Source organism: Parambassis ranga, chromosome 6 (genome assembly GCF_900634625.1).
Source record: "Parambassis ranga chromosome 6, fParRan2.1, whole genome shotgun sequence".
Classification (NCBI taxonomy): Eukaryota; Metazoa; Chordata; class Actinopteri; family Ambassidae; genus Parambassis; species Parambassis ranga.
In genome coordinates, this window is record NC_041027.1 from 1037261 (window position 1) to 1057870 (window position 20610).

General features: G+C 40.9%; 1 protein-coding gene across 1 annotated transcript; it reads right to left on the reverse strand.

The window, feature by feature from the left end:
- Positions 1–5371: 5371 nt before the first annotated feature.
- calb2a (calbindin 2a) lies at positions 5372–19707 on the reverse strand. The gene is made up of 11 exons (XM_028407958.1): positions 19527–19707; positions 16063–16139; positions 15885–15974; positions 14299–14379; positions 12372–12428; positions 10675–10752; positions 9843–9898; positions 9675–9714; positions 9509–9562; positions 6912–6983; positions 5372–6090 (listed from the first exon to the last, which is right to left on the reverse strand). Exons 1-11 carry the CDS (start codon positions 19618–19620, stop codon positions 5974–5976), a joined length of 816 nt encoding a protein of 271 aa, XP_028263759.1. The 5' UTR covers positions 19621–19707; the 3' UTR covers positions 5372–5973.
- Positions 19708–20610: the final 903 nt, after the last annotated feature.

Sequence of the window (20610 nt, forward strand, 5' to 3'; positions counted from 1 at the left end):
CATCCCACCTCACAGGTGTGCCACATCAAGATTCTGATCTGACATCATGATTAGTGCACAGGTGTACCTTAAACTGCCCACAATAAAAGGCCACCCTGAAATGTGCATTTTGTTTCTGCTTTATTGGCGGTCTGGGGACTCAGAACCAGTCAGTATCTGGTGTGACCACCATTTGCCTCATGCAGTGCAACACATCTTCTTCGCATAGAGTTTATCAGATTGTCTATTGTGGCCTGTGGAATGTTGGTCCACTCCTCTTCAATGGCTGTGCGAAGTTGCTGGATATTAGTGGGAACTGGTGCACGCTGTCGTATACGCCGGTCAAGCACATCCCAAACATGTTCAATGGGTGACATGTCCGGTGAGTATGCTGGCCATGCAAGAACTGGGACATTTTCAGCTTCCAAGAATTGTGTACAGATCCTTGCAACATGGGGCCGTGCATTATCTTGCTGAAACATGAGGTGATGTTCATGGATGTATGGCACAACAATGGGCCTCAGGATCTCATCACGGTATCTCTGTGCATTCAAAATGCCATCAATAAAATGCACCTGTGTTCTTCGTCCATAACAGATGCCTGCCCATACCATGACCCCACCACCACCATGGGCCACTCGATCCACAACATTGACATCAGCAAAGCGCTCACCCACACGACGCCACACACGCTGTCTGCCATCTGCCCTGAACAATGTAAACCGAGATTCATCTGTGAAGAGAACACCTCTCCAACGTGCTAGACGCCATCGAATGTGAGCATTTGCCCACTCAAGTCGGTTACGGCGACGATCTGGAGTCAGGTTAAGACCCCGATGAGGACGACGAGCATGCAGTTGAGCTTCCCTGAGACGGTTTCTGACAGTTTGTGCAGAAATTGTTTGGTTATGCAAACCAATTGTTTCAGCAGCTGTCTGAGTGGCTGGTCTCAGACGATCTCGGAGGTGAACCTGCTGGATGTGGAGGTCCTGGGCTGGTGTGGTTACTCGTGGTCTGCGATTGTGTGGCCGGTTGGATGTACTGCCATATTCTCTGAAACGCCTTTGAAGACGGCTTATGGTGGAGAAATGAACATTCAATGCACGAGCAACAGATCTGGTTGACATTCCTGCTGTCAGCATGCCAATTGCACGCTCCCTCAATGCTTGTGGCATCTGTGACATTTTGCTGTGAGACAAAACTGCACATTTCAGGGTGGCCTTTTATTGTGGGCAGTTTGAGGTACACCTGTGCACTAATCATGATGTCAGATCAGCATCTTGATGTGGCACACCTGTGAGGTGGGATGGATTATCTCAGCAGAGCAGAAGTGCTCACTATCACACATTTAGACAGATTTGTGAACAATGTTTGAGAGGAATGGTAATATTGTGTATCTGGAATGAAGTTTAGATCTTCAAGTCCATCTCATGAAACATGGGAGCAAAAACAAAAGTGTTGCGTTTATATTTTTGTTGAGTGTATATATATATATATAAAATATATGTATATATATATATATATATATATATATATATATATATATATATATATATACATAAACTTATATAAATGACTCCACAAAGGCCTCAATGCTCTGTACTGCACCTTATTTAATTCAATTCAATTCAATTCAGTTTTATTTATATAGCGCATATTACAATCAGACATTGTCTCAAAGCGCTTCACAGGAACCCCCCTAAGAGCACTGTGGCAAGGAAAAACTCCCTTTAAGAGGAAGAAACCTTGAGCAGGACCCGTCAACTTAAGGGGGAACCAGTCCTGCTGCCAGTCAGAGAGGATGAGGGAGAGAGAGAGAGAGAGGGAGAGAGAGGATGAAGGAGAAAGAGAGAGAGAGAGAGAGGAGCAAACATGATACAAACATGATACAGTACAGAGCAAACATGACAGCAAGATGAAACAGTGATTATATTGCAATAGATATCTATATATATCGTCGGTCCATAAGTAGGAATAGTAATTTGATAGTAAAGATGAGCAGCAGGGGCTAGTGAAGTCGATGAGCACAGGAGAGACTGCAGGTCAGTATGCAGGTCTTGAGACCTGCAAAGAGAGAGAGCGAGAGCGAGGCACAGAACTACAAGGAAGACAGTTAACACAGATTATGAGACGATATTACCCAGTATGATCCAGACTAAGGAGAGTGGAGGAGAGGTCAGAGGGTGCTCAGAGGATCGTGTTTGTGCCCCCCGACAACGTAGAGCAAGAGAGACTTCACGGGCCGGACTGCAGGTCATCTTCCAGGTCTTGAGACCAGTGTGAGCCAGACTAAGGAGAGTAGAGGAGAGGTTAGAGGGTGAGAGGGAAACTGCTCAGTGGATCATGTTTGTGCCCCCCGACAACGTAGGCCTAGAGCAGCATAGCTGTGCTACACACTAGGTCTAAGGCTAACTGTACGCCTTACTAAACAGAAAAGTTTTAAGTCTAGTCTTAAAGGTGGAGGCAGTGTCTGCCTCTCGGACCCAGATTGGTACTACCAATTACTGAGGAGTTTCCTCACCAATTACTGAGGAGTTTCCTCAGTATCCTCCTCTCCGTCACCTCCACCACAGACTCCAGCTCCACTCCCAGCACCGAGCCAGCCTTCCTAATTAGCTTGTTGAGTCTGTTGGTGTCGGCCGTCTTCATCCTGCTGCCCCAGCACACTACAGCGTAGAAGATGACACTGGAGACCACCGAGTGGTAAAACATCTGCAGCATGGTCTGGCAGATGTTAAAGGACCTGAGTCTCCTTACGAGATACAGGCAACTCTGTCCCCTCCTGTATATTGCCTCTGCGTTTGTGGACCAGTCCAGTTTGTGGTCAATGTGGACACCCAGGTATTTGTAGCTGTCTACAATGTCCACGTTGGTACCTTTGATGCTGACCGGGTCTGGGAGTGTCTGGTGCTTCCTGAAGTCCACCACCAGCTCTTTTGACCAACTCTTAGAATGGTGACAACACGAGTGCCTTTACAATGATTCGACAATGTCCATCGTCCTCCATAACTGTTGTCTTGTAAAGTCCTGTTTGATCATGCTGTTGGAGCTCCTGACTGTGGACTTACCATGGTGGAATTGCAAACAGCAGGTGTGTAGTCTGGCTGAACCATCTTGTGTCTGGATTCAGACTCACGTATTTATAAAATATATTATCTAATACCTGTTTATATATGGATTTACTTCCTTGTTGTCCTCCGGTGCAGATTTAATGTGTAAAATAGAACTTCACGCTGCATTTGTTTGTTCTCCTTCCAGATGACAACAGCGCTTAGATTGTGTGGATGCATCTTGCCTTCTGTGGCGCCTTCAGCTCAGGCTCAAACTCACATGGTCCTCTATAGGGAAAAAAAAACTGAATGTGGAGAACACATGAAGATGTTTCCCTCTTGATGACTGACAGTGTTGTTAGAGAGATTTATTTATTTATTTATTTGATAACTAACTCAGCATCTTCAGCAAAATGTTTAATTACATCTTTTTTTTAATGATGTAGAGATGGGACAAGTTATTACCACACCAGTGCATCCTCTCCCTAAAGCATCCTGCCTAATAGCAGATGAGTCCTCTCTGTACTTCACCACCAGCAATTCTTGGTGTGTCAAGAAGAAAGAAAATACATTTTAATTTACTGTTTATAACTGAAGAATGTCCATTGATACAACGTGTAGTGAATAACTGAATAGCTGATGTGGGGTATTGTGCCACAGAGCAGCTGTAGGTGTGTGCAAAAGAAGACAGAGGAAAGGATGTGCCAGTGATTATAAGTTGAAATAACGTATGTGTGCTGGACTATTAATAGTGTCACATACGAACAAATGCATCGTGACAGAATTTAGTAATGGCATCCAAGAGATCAAAACCAAACTATAGATTAATTGACCTTCAGGTGGAGTTTATGTAACTCCTGTAAGATGACATGCTTCAGGTTATTAAGATTTATTCACATGATTCCGTGATTGTGAAGATCCTTGTACTTACTTATCTGCACAGATGTATTGGATTTAAAAAATTGAGCTGCAGCAGATGCTGCTGATCACCTTCATCCTTGATGAATTAATCCTCAGCAGGTGTACAGACCTCTATAAAAACAGATGTTTTGACAGTTTGCTGCTCTGGAACATTCAGGTGTGTGTTAACACAATGACGAGAGAAAGAGAACATCAATCTGGAAAAAAGCATTTCCAACATTAATTGTCTGAGATTGTATTTGCCTAATACTGAGACAAACTACAATCTATATAAAAGTCTATATATATATTTTAATCTTTCTATTTATTAACAGACTTTTCTTGTGCTGCTATGCGTCATATAAAGAGTTAAACTCTCCTGATTAATTGATGTGGGTTTGCACCAGCCCTGCAGTGAGCTGGGAACTTGCTTGCTGTATTATTCAGGTGACTTTAAAAGCATGTCAACTCAATTACGGGGGTTTTACTAGAAATATCATGTCCTGTCCTACTATCTCAGGAGTAACATCTCAGCTCAGCAGCAGGGAAAACATTCCCATCACAGAGTCAAGTGAAGAGGATGGAGGCTTCCAGTGCACCACTGGAATTTAGGTTTTTTTGGGGTTGTCAGTATAAATCATTGTTGACGTTGGGTTTTATGCAATAGGCTGTGCATCCATGTTTCTATTGGCATTTAAAACTTCTGAGACACACCATGTTTTTTTCCCTTTTGTCAGATCAGGTCACCTTCTCTAGATGACCTATGATTTATTTGGTAATTAATGAGACACAGAAAAATGATTTTTGTTGATTAGAACTGAAAGTCTAATAACCTTTTAATGACTATTGACTCATTTTTTTCAGCTCATGTTTTGTGCAGCAGTTTGTGATTGCTTCTGTAACTCAGGGAGAAAGAGAGAGAGAGAGAGAGAGCAGACCTGTTTATGCTGTTTCATTTCATTCACACAAGAGGAGGAAAGCATTGACAATACTTCACAGTGCTGACTCAGCAATATCGCCGCACTTGTTTTTTTTCTCCAGTCATTTTCATTACAACGACCGGGAGAGAAAGACATCATGCTGCAAATAACACCACCTGACTGAGTCCCTGCTGCAGGGAAACATCCATTATATTTCCATTGCGCACGCTAAGCAGCAAATTTAAATTTTAAAAGCTTTGCAGTCACAAGTTGCCCTGACACTGACAGCTACAGTGACGACTGCCGTATGTGTGTCTGTAAAGAGACCCTAAAGCATTTAAAGTGCACGCCGTCTCGCACCATTGTTAATCCTTCTTGGACTGAGAAGTGAGGGAGCAGTTTACAGCTGGGACACCGCAATAAAGCAGCCATATTGGTAATGCAAAAGGTCAGCACAACAGAAAGCAATCAGGAAATGTAACTATGACACAACACATTTTCTAGCATAAATAAATAAAGCCATTTACGTGAAGCCAAATCGTAATATATTTTATTAATATTTTCAATTGACAGTATAAGCCATAAAACAAAAGCTGGAAATGAAAATCATGTCATTGCAATGGTAAAGATGTTGTCAGAGAAATAGAAGTGGGGAAAATTATTCTTATTTCCATCACAGATTAGAAATGCGACCAGTTCCAACACACCTGTCTGCAGCTTTGTTTGAATATATATTGTATTTAATGCAAAGTTGAAAGAGTGAGGGGAATGGAGGGGATAGTGGACATCAATAGGTAATTTCTGTGGAGTCGGGCACAGCATGGGGAGGGGGGGAGGGTGGAGCTCGAGGTTCCAGCCGGGTCATGGTAAAGGAAGCAGAAAATGCGTGCTGACAGTGCACTTATCATTCATTCTGACTTTGTTACTTAGGAGCAGGGTTTGGGAAATTATTTTTATAAGGAGGGGGCCGGGTGGGGGTGGGGGTGGGTTGGTGGACAAGGGGTGTCCGGCACATGCACCTGGTATATGTTACCACTCAGCTGGAAGAGGGTGTGGTCTCAGGACAATAGGGGCGGGGCAGGCATAGAAAATTGATGACAATGCAACAAGAGAAGAAGAAGAAGTCACACAATTGGCTCCCTGCAGAGGACAATTTCCAACTCGCCGCGGTACAGTTTCCCTCCGTCGGACAGGCTCATGATGCTCTGCTTGTAGCCCGACAGGTTCTGCAGGTCCACCTCCTGAAACACAGACAACGCAAAGTAAACAAACCGAGTGCCAAGCCAAGTGGCATGAGGCTCAATCTGTGTTAAGACGTAAGCTTTCACTCAGAAGTCTGAGTTGCCCTGTTTTTACCTAATGTTCTGGTTTCACCTACAGTCAAGTCTAGTTTTAATCACAGTTAAAAACCCTGCTAGTTAAGTAAGCTATCAAAATCAGGGTAAGTGATTAAGTAAACATACTCTTAAAACACACAGTCATAAGATTTTCTGTTGAGCGATCGCCAATTAAAGCTACCATTGTGATGAGTTCCCGCTCACATGAACACATAGAGTTGCAGTTGGGGAAATAAGCATGCATGTTTTGTTTTCAAGGACTGAAATGTCGACCTCATGTTAAGCTTTCCTGATGAGGAACGGCTGATATATCCATGTTAACTTGATCGAACTCCCCAAAACATCCCATCTACATATACATACATTTACACTAATGGTGGAGCCTTTATTTTAGTAAAAGGGCACATGATGGAACTCAGAATAATTGTAGCCTGTTTTTAACTGTGCTATAAATTATGTGTATTATGATTGAATCCTGATATTTTTTTGAAATAAGATGTCGCCCAAATGTTTGTGTAAGTTTGCATATTAAAATGACCAGTGTGTGTCTAGGGCTGTATGCACCCTCAAATGGTCCTATATGAACAAGGGCATGTAAAATCTCCTGGTCTGGGCAGGGCTTGTCACCATGGTAATGAATAAAATGTCATTCTGCGAATGTATAAAGATGCATTTGATGTATATTGAGCCAATAAATAATATTGGAGCTTATCCCCCTCTCTGACCTTCTTGTTTGTCTGGTACAGGTCTCGTAGCAAAGCTTCCAACTCCTGCTCATCAATGTAGCCGTTCCCATCCTAGAAGAAACACCACAAATAGTTAGTTTCATTTCCAACAACAACAGTCAGTAAATCAAATCTTGATTATTTGAATGAAAAAAAACAGTGTAGCAGTCACTGAATGGTTTCCATTGTCACCTACTTCAGCTCAACTTCATTTATTATTTTATGGCAGCAATCATGAATATATGTGCCAAATGATTAAAAAAAACAACAACAGCTTCCCATTCACAACTCTGTGCAGGGAGTCAATATGGTGTATCCTTGCTAATTAATGAGTTATGTCTCATGGTGGTGTTTATAGTTTGGGCCCAGAAATAAAGTCTCAAGATGACTTCAGAACTGAGTGTGTTGCCAATTTTTTATTTTTTTCTTACTTTGGGAGATGCTCTTTGATGTTTACAAAGCCAGATTGAAGTGTCCTAGATCCTGGGAATAAAGTGTGAATTCTATTTATTTTCCCCTTTAAGGATGAATGGGCCAGTTCTCTGTAGAGTTACAGGAAAGTGGAGCAACATCAGGTATCAGCCGTTTTTGTTTTTTGGGTTTATATATATATATATTTGCCATAGTTGCATGCCATCCGGCATTTTAGACAGTTGTCAAGTGTTTGCACAGTTTGGAGGCACCATGGTACTTTGAGCCATGTTAGTGTTTGGCTGACCTGGCACACTCCGCCAAGCACAACAATCTCATCTGAGCTCATCACAAAATGATGAAACTAAATACACACATAAATGGTGGTGCTCCACTCGCGGAGGGTGTCAACATGAATAGACTGCAGTGGCTCATATATAATTGAACAATCAACCCTGTGCTCTGCAAGTGAGCCAGAGAGAATGCAATCCTTTATTCCAACCCACCACATGAACTCGCACGCAACCCCCCCCTCCCCCCAGCCCTGCTGCTGTGACGGGGGTGGCCCCGTTCTGATGTCTCACTCCAGCTCCATGACCACAGACATTAACTATGGCCCGGACAGGGGCCAGAAATCAAAACAGCATAAAGAATACTGAGCTTGAAGGTTCATTACTGAACAGTTTGTCAAAAACTCTTAGCACAGGGTCACTGCGCTTACACATTCATAGCTCAAAGTCAAAGTTCATGGAGCCCATCAACACATTAAGATGTGTCTCAATTCACAGGCTGTTATTTGAGGACTGACTGCATCACACTGATGTGACAAGGCCGTCTCATTTTAAAGGTCTTCTTCCAAGCAATCCCAAAGATTCATTGTGTGCCACTAAAGGTTGGATTTCTAAATGTAATTATTAGCAGCAACAGTTAAGGTTGCTAGTCGGCAGGAGCAGAGCTTTGTGACAGGAATTCCTCTGTGGGCCAGAGCGTCTCATCGCTCGTAGTGACCTTTTGTACACTGCAAAGGTCAAATTTAGTGAGTCATAGAATAGGATGTGGCCCCTGAATCGAGATTAAGTGGCAACCTCTGAGTCTGAAAAATGAAGAAAAGATCCCCAAGTGGTCACATGGCTTCAAAAGTTAGTCACAGGCCATCGTGTAATTTCCCCTATACATGACTAGTGTATGCATGCAAGTGTAAGGTAAGGCAATGCAAATTCATAGCACTTTGAGTGACAGGTGAGTGTCATCACAGATTGCTAGTAGTTCAAGCATCACCTGCCAACCTCAGATCCACCCCACACTTCCTCTTTGTCCATTTCTGTAGATTAATGTGGCTCCTATGCAGAGAACTACTTAAATACTTTGTTGCTATTCAACTTAATGGCGGAGCCTGACAGAAAACTTTTTTTAATAGATTTAAGGTGCAATATACTGTACCTTGAGACAGTAAAAATTGAATAAAACATCAAGCAGTCATAGTATGCCTACAGATAACAGTCTATTGTAGTTTTCCACTGTGAATGCAATGCACATATTTTAGTTCATCTTTATCACCACAGCCGAGCTAACTAGAGAACCGGTGCCGTATTGCATCAAGCTAAATGGCTAGTTTCCTCCAAAAACTCTTATAGCTCCAAAGATTATAGTAAGTCCCTGAGGCGGACAAAAATCACAAGATGTCATAAACAAAAAAAAAAAAAAAAAAAAAAAAAGATTTAGCAGATGTTCAGCATTCTGCACTCTCCTCTCTGTTCCCCTTTGCCTTGTATCCCTGTGGTACCTCCACAACAATCTGCTGCTAATGTGGAAAGTATATGGCCATTAACTGAACCACTGCTCAGCCAACCTGAGCTGTTTGCAAAGGGGACAGGTGGGCCAAGCCAGCCTAACTCATTTCCCTGGTAGACAAAGAAAATTTGCATATTCATGATTTAAACAAAAAAAGGAAACTCAAAACAAACAGTTCTGTCATCAAGCTGCAATCATTTCTCACACACCTCAATTCCACACATTACCCCTAACATGTTAGTACTACTTACAAAGTAAAACTTTAAACAACAGGTATGGTTAGGCTAATATTTGCACATTTGTGGTTAATAAAATATGAAGAGTGCTACTTTTAGGACCAGAACATCAGACGTGTGTTTAAGTGTGTCTGCATTTATTAATATAACATCACATACCTTGTCATAGAATGCGAAGATGGCATTGAACTGCTCAGTAGTCAACTTGACACCCTGTGAAAACAAAGATTTTATTTTGGTTACTAAGTTCACATAGTGAAAGATAAATATACTTGCACAATATTCTGCACTCCATTGTGTCTGCGGTGCCATGTTTGCTCCATACCTGGAATTTGAGTAGGAAATTCTCTTGAACAGGGAGAAGCCTGTGGGAGAAAGGGACTTTTATTAGCAGACACAATAGCGGTTACATTATTTAAATCTGTCTGCAGTTAACATCATTGGTGTTTCAATATTTATACGGCCTACAGAAGTAAGTAAAACTTCATATTACCTAGCCATCTCTGAGAGGCCCAACTTCCCGTCTCCGTTCAGATCAAACATCCTGAGCTGCAAAGCAGAAAAAAAAGATGTTTTATAGAATTATGGTGTCAAATAAAGGGCAATGTGATTTCCATTGGCTGAGAGATGAAATTGGTAACTGTAATGTGTGATTTCTTTTAGATTTCTTTCTTTCTTTTTGTTTATTAGAGGACCAGCAGTGAGATTTTGCTTCCAGTGTGGGTTAAGCTTTGTAGAATAATAACCCAGAATGTGTTCCATGCACAACAATGGCAGAATGGATTTATAGGTGATGACACAAAAGATGGCCAAGTTATAATGGTGGTGTTAGCCAAACTGATAGTTTGACAGTTTTTGTTGTAGTAACAGTAAATACATAAGGTAAGGTATAAGGGTATTTTGGGGTGTGAGGAACTTATTATGGGTATGGGTACAACAATGAACTTCTAAAATGTCCTCTTGTGCTTATGTAAGGTGTAGAATCTGTGGGGTAGTCAAAAATGGTGGAGAAGTTTGTTACAAATCGGCTAAGTTCACCCTGCCGTTTTAAGCTAATAGGCTAAAAATGTTAAAGGGTCAGTTTTTGACCCAAACAGTTATGTTTAGACATGGGACATGATATCAAATTTTTGGGTTAGTGTTTAAAATCCTCAGTTTGTAGATTTTTCCAATTTATATGTAGAGAACCATTGACCATTAACCTACCCATACTGTGAGTATGGACCAGGGGGCAAGTATGAGAAGCTGAATGACTTGAGTTTTTTCTCCTTTTGCTTCCATGTGTTTGATGCTAAACATGCAGTGTGAGTGACTGTGAGTCTTACTATGGTCTGTGTGTACTCTTGCAGCTTCTGGTCATCATAGTGTCTGTTAGCTTTCTTCAGTAAGTCTGACAGAAAGCCCTGAAGACACACACACATACAAACACACACACACACACACACACACACACACACACACACACACACACACAGATTAGAGGGGGGGAGAAAAGTGTCTCAGCCTGATCATCAATTTTACAAGAACCAGAATGCACAGCAGGGGAGGCAAGAAAATGTAGTGGAAGATACACAGGACATACATTTTTAAGGATGTAGACACTTGGTATGAGTGATGATGCTTTTAATATTAAGAAAATGTCATGAAACACAGAAGGTCACAGATCTAGAGAAAAATAATAAGAGGAGGGTAAGAAAATAATGACAGGCAGTAAAAAGAACAAGGATAAATGGAAGAAATTACTAAATTATATGGAGTCTTATTAGTGTTTTCTAACAAAAGTAAAGAATAACTAAAGTATGCTGAAGTATCATTACATCACACAAATTCAATCCCTTCTAGACTACTTGAGTCAATAATTTCCATGTCTGCTGACAATTATGTGGCGAGACACGTGTCTGCTGCCCGAGATCTCATCTGTATTGTTCCAAAAGCTTTCAAAAAGCCACACCTGAGTAACTCATCTGCACCATGGTCAGCTGGAAGAAACGTGATTCCCATAACAACCCCGGAGCAGCCTGATCTACACATGATCACTTGCCCAGTAATGTTCAGCTCCCCGGACGAGGAGCTCTTACCTTTATGTAATTTTACATAACATTTCCAAGAGGCGTTGATGTAAATAATATTTGTGTGATTCATAAAGCTTTAAAGTGTTCTCACATTTCAAACAAAAACAAAACAGCAGGGAATTTGCTGTGGAGATGCAATTCAACTCTCCTGTGTCAAAGCCCGACATGTATAAAACGTCTTTTAGATTCAGATTAATGTGAATAAAGATTATGTTGCAAAGACTTAAAGATCCACATGGACAAAGGTGAATCCACCTGGTAGTCATTTGTAAAACTCACAAACTAAAGGATCACTTTGCCTATTTTCAGCTTTATATTGTACTATATTCCCTTAAGATACAGCAGTTGTTTTGATACACACACTGTGTCTCTGGGGCTCCTTCTACTAAATGAGTTACATCAGTGGTTCTACGAAGAAGCTGTTTTACACCTGGTCCCTGTTCTCAGAAGGTGTTGCAAAGGGTGTAATGGAGGAGGATAGTAGTGGTATTGTGATAGTGTGTTGGTCGACTGATGCCCTGCAATAGACAATGGATGGAAGGATGGGGGGGGGGGGGGGCATATATGGCCATCCAGAAATTAAGCTGCTGAGACAATTGTAAATGTGACAATTGCTCTCCATTGCCTCAAAATGTTGCCTTTATTTTCCAGTCTTATTAGTATAACTTGATTATATGTTATTCACTTTTATTTTTAAATAAATAGTGCTAGTCATGACAAAAAATATGGATGGAATAGATGTTTTTATTGATCACACAACATTACATGAAGTAGGGGGTGTCAGTTAAAGTTTAGGGTTTGTGCTCTGTGTGTGTTTCTGTGCACATGAATGTGTGTGGAGGGAAAAAGAAGAGAGAAAAATAATAAGTGACAACTTCAACAGATGAATAAATAAAATTATAGAGATGAAAAAAAAAGTTTTAATAAATGTATTGTCGAGTATAGTTTACCTTCAGTTCATTTGCTTCGATGTAGCCACTGCGATCTGTATCATATCGCCGCCATGCCTGAAAAAAATCAAAACAAAGAGAAAGTTTGATTGAATTTTTTTAATATAAAGAAGCCTGTCTCCATGGTGATTTACATTCACCCCCTCTTCCTCCTGAGTAATTCCTCTCTGATCGACCCCTCAGCTTGTTCTTTAACTGTGCCGAGGGGGTCTGATGATTCTCGGAGACGACCGCAAAAGCCCAGAACAGTCACTGTAATCACACCGTTTTCAATACAATCCCATTCAGCCACATACAGAGCAGAGGACAGCGGGTGACAGCGAGAGGACTGAGTGAGGGAGAGAAAGTAATTTTAATGAATGTTTTAATCTAGCAGCTGTCCCTGTCCAAAGAAGGCCTGCTTATCAAATATGGATGGCCTTCCCCTTTCTCCTCCTCCTCCTCCTCCTCCTTCACTCCTCCTCCTCCTCCTCTGGGTTCTGCCAAGAGGAGCTACGGTTCTGTTATCCATTATATATGACTCTGAAAATAGAAAGTTCTGCTTTCTCATTCTAACCCTTAAAAACCTCTCTGCCCACTTACACTCTTCAACAAAGACTGATTAATCCCCCTCTCTTGTTTTATGTTCTCAAACTCTGCCTCTCAAAGTGTCCCATCGACATTTCATTTACGTCTTCACTGTTCCCACTTTCACTCGTTTGCCCTTCATATTATCATTCTTGCCTTCCACACCTTTCTCATCCATTCATCTCGTCTTCTATTTATTTCATTATTCCTTCTCCACATGTCACAGGGAACAGGGACAGCCTCTTCACAACGTCTGATTGGTTTGTAATTGGTAGCAGACCTAACATGAAATCTGCCATTTTTGTCTTTTTTTCTGGAGCTGGTATTTAATTAATTAAGTAAACATATACATGGTGTGGTTCATTTAACTTTTGTATTTGTCTTGTCTTTTGTTTCCTGTTTTCTTGGTTCTAAAATCGTGGATGCAATTGTTATTGTTTAGACTTTTTTGTGTTTTAAATTTGGCAACTCAATTTCTGGAAACATTCTTTGCAACATGAGGTTGATATTTTAGTCCTTGAAAACAGAAAATATGGGGTGAAGGGCCGAGCTCAAGTAACACAAACCGTCATTGGAAAATGAAACTTAAAAGCAGGATAAAAACAAAATACACTGACGGTGTCAGGGGTCCTGGAACCTCAGACTTCTGCTTGAAGGTTTGCCAGATTACATCAGATTACACCAACATGTTTTTTTAGATGGGTCCTGTGTATTTCTGAGGCTCTAGCATGCGTAACCTTGTTGTAGCATATTCTCTTTCCAGTGCTAGTTGGCTTAAAATGCACCTGCCAGATTAAAAATGAAGTTTCTGAGACTACTCAGGACTGATGGGGTTAATGTGCACTGCTGGCAAAAGCTTTAAATGCAACATACGTTTATTTATCTGCCAAGAGAATCAAATCAATCCAACTACTTGGACGTCCGCTTGTGCACAACGAGTCATAACTTCTCTGCATGCGTCTTTAGAAGTCCATTCACTTTTTAAGCATTTAACAATGGCCAGTTACTCAGCAAAAGACTGGAAACTAATGGTTCCTCCCAGGCTGCACTACTCCACAAGCAGACACATCAAATATCCTGCAGATACACTTTCAGACTCCTCCCTCACTTTATTAGCCACTTATCTGGTCTCAGGCGGGGATGGGGATTTGTAATACAGGTACTTTTAACTATACCGTCACAAATAGACATGTCACTAAAGGGTAGCAGTCTGTTTTAAGTGAGTGCTGGCTAATGATAGCTCAGACTGAACACAAAAAAAGTACAAACATGCTACAAAAGAACTGATCAAATGGGCGGGTTTGTCAGGAGTAGCATCAGTTATACAAAGGGACATCCATACTCACTCAGAAACACTTACCGCCATAAACTCGGCGCTGGAGCTGACAAACTGTCTAAAGCAGAGCAAGAAGTTCTCTTCAGTTGGGAGAATCTGGGCCAGCTGCAGAGACATGACAGAGAAAAGGGGAGTGGTGAGAACACAAGATGACGGAGCTGATATGCTGGCAAAGATGGAGACTGGTGAGCTTTTTTGTCCGTAAAGCCTTTAAATGGGCAACTCGACATAAATAATAGAGAGCCATAACCTCAGAAACCGGGCTATGCCTAAGTTAGATACAGTCATTGTTTCTGACTGTTTGAGACGATGCAGGATTGAACCTGAAACTCATTTGCAGATTTTCCATGTCAGCGGTAGAGTATTGATATTGCAAAAGCTCTGTCTCACACCTTTTTTCCAAATCACTCACTAAAAACTGTGAAATTGAGAGAAAGCAATATACCAAACCGACGTTCCATGGAGACCATCAGGAAGATATAGCATTTACGCAATCGATCAGAGTATTGACCAAGCCTCTCGCTTGGACCGTATTTTTGTCTCAGTGTATTATCTGTTCTTGTTCTTTACAACTTTTCTCACAATCTGCAGAGAGCAAGAAAATCTTCGTTTCAGCTCTGAGCTACATTATAGTGACCAAACTACCTGTAGTCTTTACAAATATATACTTTATATTACTATAGACTTTATAATGTAGTTTTATTTAGATGCTATGTGTAGCTTTATTTAAATATTTCATAGTTAGCTTACCCTCCTAGCCTGGCAGTGTTCATGTAGTAAAACACATCGTAAAAATCTCTGTGAATATTTCCCAAAATATCAACACAGTGTTTGATAGACATATAGGTCTATAATGTTTCCAATCTTTATGCTGAGCTAAGCTAACTGAATTTTTGCTTCTTACATACTATATATAAGTTATGCAAAATAACGTGTGATTATCTTACTCTTGACAAGAATTGAATGAAAAAGTCATATGTCCCAAAATGCCTAGTTCCTAGTCTTTAATCAGCTTCTCAACTTACGCTTGAGAAAATTGATTTGTCAAAATCATTTTGTGACACTAAGCTGTTTCCAGTCTGTGTCTTGTTTGTTGACCCTGATTGTTACTGTCTGTGGTTGCGTATACAAATAGGATCAATCCATCCTCTCACTAATACTTCCCAAAATGTTAATCTAAAAGTTTTGGTAGAGCTGTTTCCTGTTTGTGTGTCTTTACACTAAGCTAAAAGAGAACTTGGCTAAAAAGCAGGGTATCCATTAATCTTCATATATTTTTCTGCTGTCACTTTAAAAATATCTAACTAAGGTTTGATAGAGAATAAGTCTATGATTTCTGCTTTATGCTAAACTAAGCTAAGCTAGTTATTATTATTGGCAATTATTTCATAATTGCAGACGAATTTGTTTGACTGACCATCCATCCTTTTTTAAAAAAATAATTCTTGGATGATGTGTAAAAAACATTTGACTGGAGCTTAATATTTCTCTACTTGGAGTCTTTATGCTAAGATAAGCTAAGCTAGCAGTTTGTTTGTTTGGCAGCTGAGCTTACTTTCTGCTGCCTGTTCCTGTGTTAGCATCACAATGCCATGGCTTGACAGCCTTACCTCTGACATCTCAATTCGTCCGTCTTTGTTCTTGTCGAACTTCTGCATGAACTCCTTCATCCTTTCTCTGAATGTGGGGTTTGAGGGATCCTGTGAGGCACGTGTGCAAAATTGAAAGTGAAACATGAGTGGTCAGAGCATGTGAATCTGCCATTTAACCTGCAGTCCTTGAACTCACCACCCCTGCTCCTCTTCGGGCCATCTCCAACTCCTTGAAGAAGTTCTCCAGTTCCTTCCCTTCGATGTAGCCATTCCCTGTGAGACAGACAGGACATAACAAGTATATGTGTTACTGCAACATGCTAAAAACCCACTGTGGTCACAGTGTCATACAGATCCCATCATGGATCTATTTTTCTTTCAGTATTGATTCAAACATGAGCCTTTTACCAGTAACTCTCTTCCTTCCCCTCTAATAGATCACACTATTGACCTACGTGATGCAAACTGATCACTCCTCAAAGACTGTTCACTCACAGGATTGAATGCAAAGGAGAGGCTATTTATGGAAAACTGCTTTTCTTGGTTTTTCAAGGTGATGATCTACAAGCAGCTTCTTTTCATATATCAGATATCAATATTGAGATTCAATGGAGAGTGTAGGAAAAGAGGATCAATCAATATACAGTAGATAGGCTGCTGTATATTGACAAGACAAAAAAAGCTCCTCTTTAGACTAATTTTACCTGAATATACTTTTCTGTCTGCTATCAGTCATTTTGATGAATTAAGGGTTAATTTTCTTATGCTAAGATGCTGCCAATCATCTTATCATCTTATGAAATTCTGCCATGGCAAAATCGTCTTGTGGGGCTGTAAATTGGATTTTCTTCTTCCCTCCTCTTCTTATTCTTGGTGTTCTGTTGCCCTGACAGTACCTATTCAGGGGACAAATGAGAGTGCCCACTTCACCTAGGTATTATGTGAACCTGTGCCAATGTTCTATCAACAATCATGCTGAATGGCTGGACAGATGGCTCTAAACGATGTGACTAGCTGCTTCAATAAAAGCCTGGAAGGCAGAGCCTGCCTCATTAAACGCTAACAAAGATTATTATGCCATCCACTTCCTCTCCTTTCCCTCTAACTCACTCTCTCTTTCTCTCTCTCTGTCATCTTTGATCTAACTCCTTCTCTCTATCCAACCGGCATCTTAGCACCTTTGTTCTACCCATGAATTTATGTGTGTGTGTGTGCACATATGCGCATTCCTTAGCGTTCTTATCAAAACTCATAAATACATAACTCTGCTGTTTCAATAAGTGGGACAGCGAAATGCCTTGCTGCTTATGGAGCCTTTTCTCCTTGTGGGTCTTATTGACATTTAGCACTCTAGAGAGAAATGATAATTAAACAGAGTTTAAGATGTGATGAACTACAAGGCTTATAGCCTTGATTTATGAATATATTACTCCACCGAACTGTCGTTATATGTTCAGCAGTGTATCCATCCATACACACACATATACGCTGCATCATATAAAACCACATCAATATTTTAGGGATCAAGTCATGCAGTATGTGCTGAGAATCAATGATGTCATATTTACATTTTACAGCTGATCATAGCTCGGAACTTTGTGTTGAAATGTCGTTTCATTCATAACTATTCTCTCATTTTCCTATTAAAGCACTAAAAGCTACACAAATAAACACTTTTGGCTTTGATGCACACACACACACACACACACAGTCTTTGGGATACTGCGTCACTGGGGATGCCGGTAAAGACGCTTTACTTGTGATTCTAAAAATTCAACCTCAATACAGAAAAACTCTCAGTGGCCAGCTGTGCTACGTATAAGAGCATATTTAAAGCTTATATAAAGTGCATTTGCCTTTCAAAGGAGAGAGTCACTACAGAAAGTAGATTTTTTGTTTTCCAAAATTTCCATATCCAGGTCAATAAAGCATATTTGACAGCAAATGATCTATAATTAGCAGAAGGCTGTTGGAGACGGTAGAGAAAAGATGAGAGGGACACAGAGCAGAGAAGTTGCAAAATGATGCAATCCGAGATAAGATCTGATGCCGGGCAATCAACAAGGGAATATGTGGTTTCATCAGTATCATCTCTAGGTGCTTTGCCTCTTGTGTATTTGTTTGTTTTTTTTTTAATCTGCAACTCAGAGAGGTTTACTTAATCTGAGCAAACAAATTAGCCATCTCTCTTTTATTCCTGCACAGGCCTAGAAGACACTGGCAGTATAATGAGAGGAGAAATCAGATGCTGCAGCCAAATCTGTGGCAGCATTTGATTTGCAAAGTGGCTCATTGCAAAACCCAACATGTAAAATACCTCAGCATTAGGACTACAACACCTGCCCAGCAGGAAAAAATAAAACAAAACAATATGTTAAAACTTTCTCTGCTCTCTTATGGAGGAGCTCAGCTCATCAGTCCCTCCACCCATCTCCTCATTCCTCCCTGATTTCCCTGTGGAAAATGTTTCAGCGTGTGCACTGGTGTCAGAACACATCACACTGACAATGAATCCCCCGGAGGGTGTGTGCAAAACAAATAGGTGACGCGTGTTTGTGTGCGCGCGTGCGCGCGCGCACACACAAACACACCCACAGTTGCCTTGTCTGCAGGTGTGTTTTAGAGAATCATACAACCAGAAGTGTTTGAGTTTTTAAATCAGTTACTTGGCCATTAACAGAAATGACACTGTGAAGCACTCATACTGTAAATAATGTACTAATACCAGTAAAATATCCATGATATTAAAGTGGGTGGTTAATTAAGGTTTTCTTTTGATGAGGAGGATCACTATAGACTGAATCCTCAGAGGAGTCTGCACATAGACCTTCAAAATAAGACCCATAAGAAGACTTGCGCAATGAACGTGTGTGTGTGTGTGCGTATGTATAGGTTAATAAATTAGAAGAACGGGACATGTTTTCTGCCGTCACGTCACATATATCCATTTTTAATTGATATCCACTGCGTAAAGCGCACCGCCACCTGAACTGACCGATCAATAAAAATCTGTTTGCTATTGGAAGCCGATCAATACAATCTATATCGCAGGACACATGGTGACATTTAAAACGCCAGTCATTATAGCTCACTTGAATCCACGCAAAAAAAACACTAATTGGCTAGAGAGTTAATTGCAAAATGACACTTTTAAGTGAATGAAAGAAACTGCAGTGCCAAGGACCCTCTCCGGGTGCGCTCACAAAGCAGCATCCACCGCACTTTCCTATTAACCATCCACACCCAGTAGTCAGTAAGTGAACGCTGGATCCGTGCAGATTTCGAAAGTTTTAAGATGGTAAAAATAAAATACATCCAAAAATCATTACAAAAATTCTCCAACTTTCTTTCTCTTCTTCATGCAGCTGTTATTGCATATCATTTGAGAGAGGTTTATTTGTTCATATCATCAGTGCCTAACTGACAAAATAGCGCTAAAACTTCTGTCTCTCAGGACTGACAAGATGACTAATAATGGATTTCTTCCTGAGATTTATATGCGATAAACTTCTGCGTTCGTCCCGAGAGACAGAAAGAGAAGTTCTGTTTTAAGGTTGCATCTATCATTGTTTAAGAATTTCTTCTTGCTTTTTAGCGTTTTCATTCGGCTGCATTTCATCTATATTCTTAATTTTGAATTTATTGAAATCAAACTCCTACCGTCGGTGTCGAAATGTTTCCAAATGTCGAGGAACTGGGATGCGGTGACCTCGGCCAGGTGCAGGTGAGGAGGCTGCTGTGCTTTGTTTGCCATGATGATGATGATGGTCTCGAAGGATGCTGCTGCTGCTGCTGGTCAGGGAAAAAAATCCGAACTTTGTGTCTTCTGTTCAAACACACAGCCCACACTGTGGCCCCGTGCGCGCCGCCTGCCGCTTTTTAACCCTGATACAGAAGCGGCAACGCCGCTCAACCGCCGCTGGGGGCGCACCGCCACCTTCAGCATCTATCTGAGTCAGCGTCCGTGTGTGTGTGTGCGTGCGCGCTGCCAAAAGCTTGATGTAGTTGTGATAGGGCGTCTTGGGCACTGCAGTGGACAGAGTGATGAGTGTGTAGCCTCAGTGTGTGTGTGTGTGTGTGTGTGTGTGTGTGTGTGTGTGTGTGTGTGAAAGATGAGAGAGATGCAAATGAGCATCAACTGTTTTGTTGTTGCATCATCGTTCTTTACAGTAGATGCTATGTGTATGTGTTTGATCTGCTGCATGTGCGTGTATGTGGATTCCCATATGTCTCCATGCATGTGTGTGTGTGTGTGCGCGCATTTGTGTGTATCTAAGCATGCAGCTCCCCGAGCCTGTCTGCCAGTGTGTGTGAGGCTTCACAGACTTAATTAGTGCTCACACACTAATCACATTTCTCACAGTGCCTGCAGCCAGCAGTGATTAGCCCACATAATAAATGTAAATTCTTAAAGAAAAAAAGACAGAAAAATAACTTTTTCATTAATTTTCATTCTACAGTGCAGGGGAGGTGGCCATAGATCCCATTAAGAGAATGAGGATAGGGTGGAAAAAAAAGAAATGTAAGGCTTGCTCACATATATTTCTTCAACTCATTTACTGCAAGAGGTAATAAAATTCCAGATGAAGAAATAAGACAGTAATGAAAAGGAGGACAAGTATCCCTAGAAGCATGTTTCTGCTGCTCAATGAGATGAAATAATATTCTCTAGTGGACTCACATGTGTTTTAAATCCTCTGAATGCTCAAGTAACATCTCATTTTGGCATTTGCCTAATAATAAA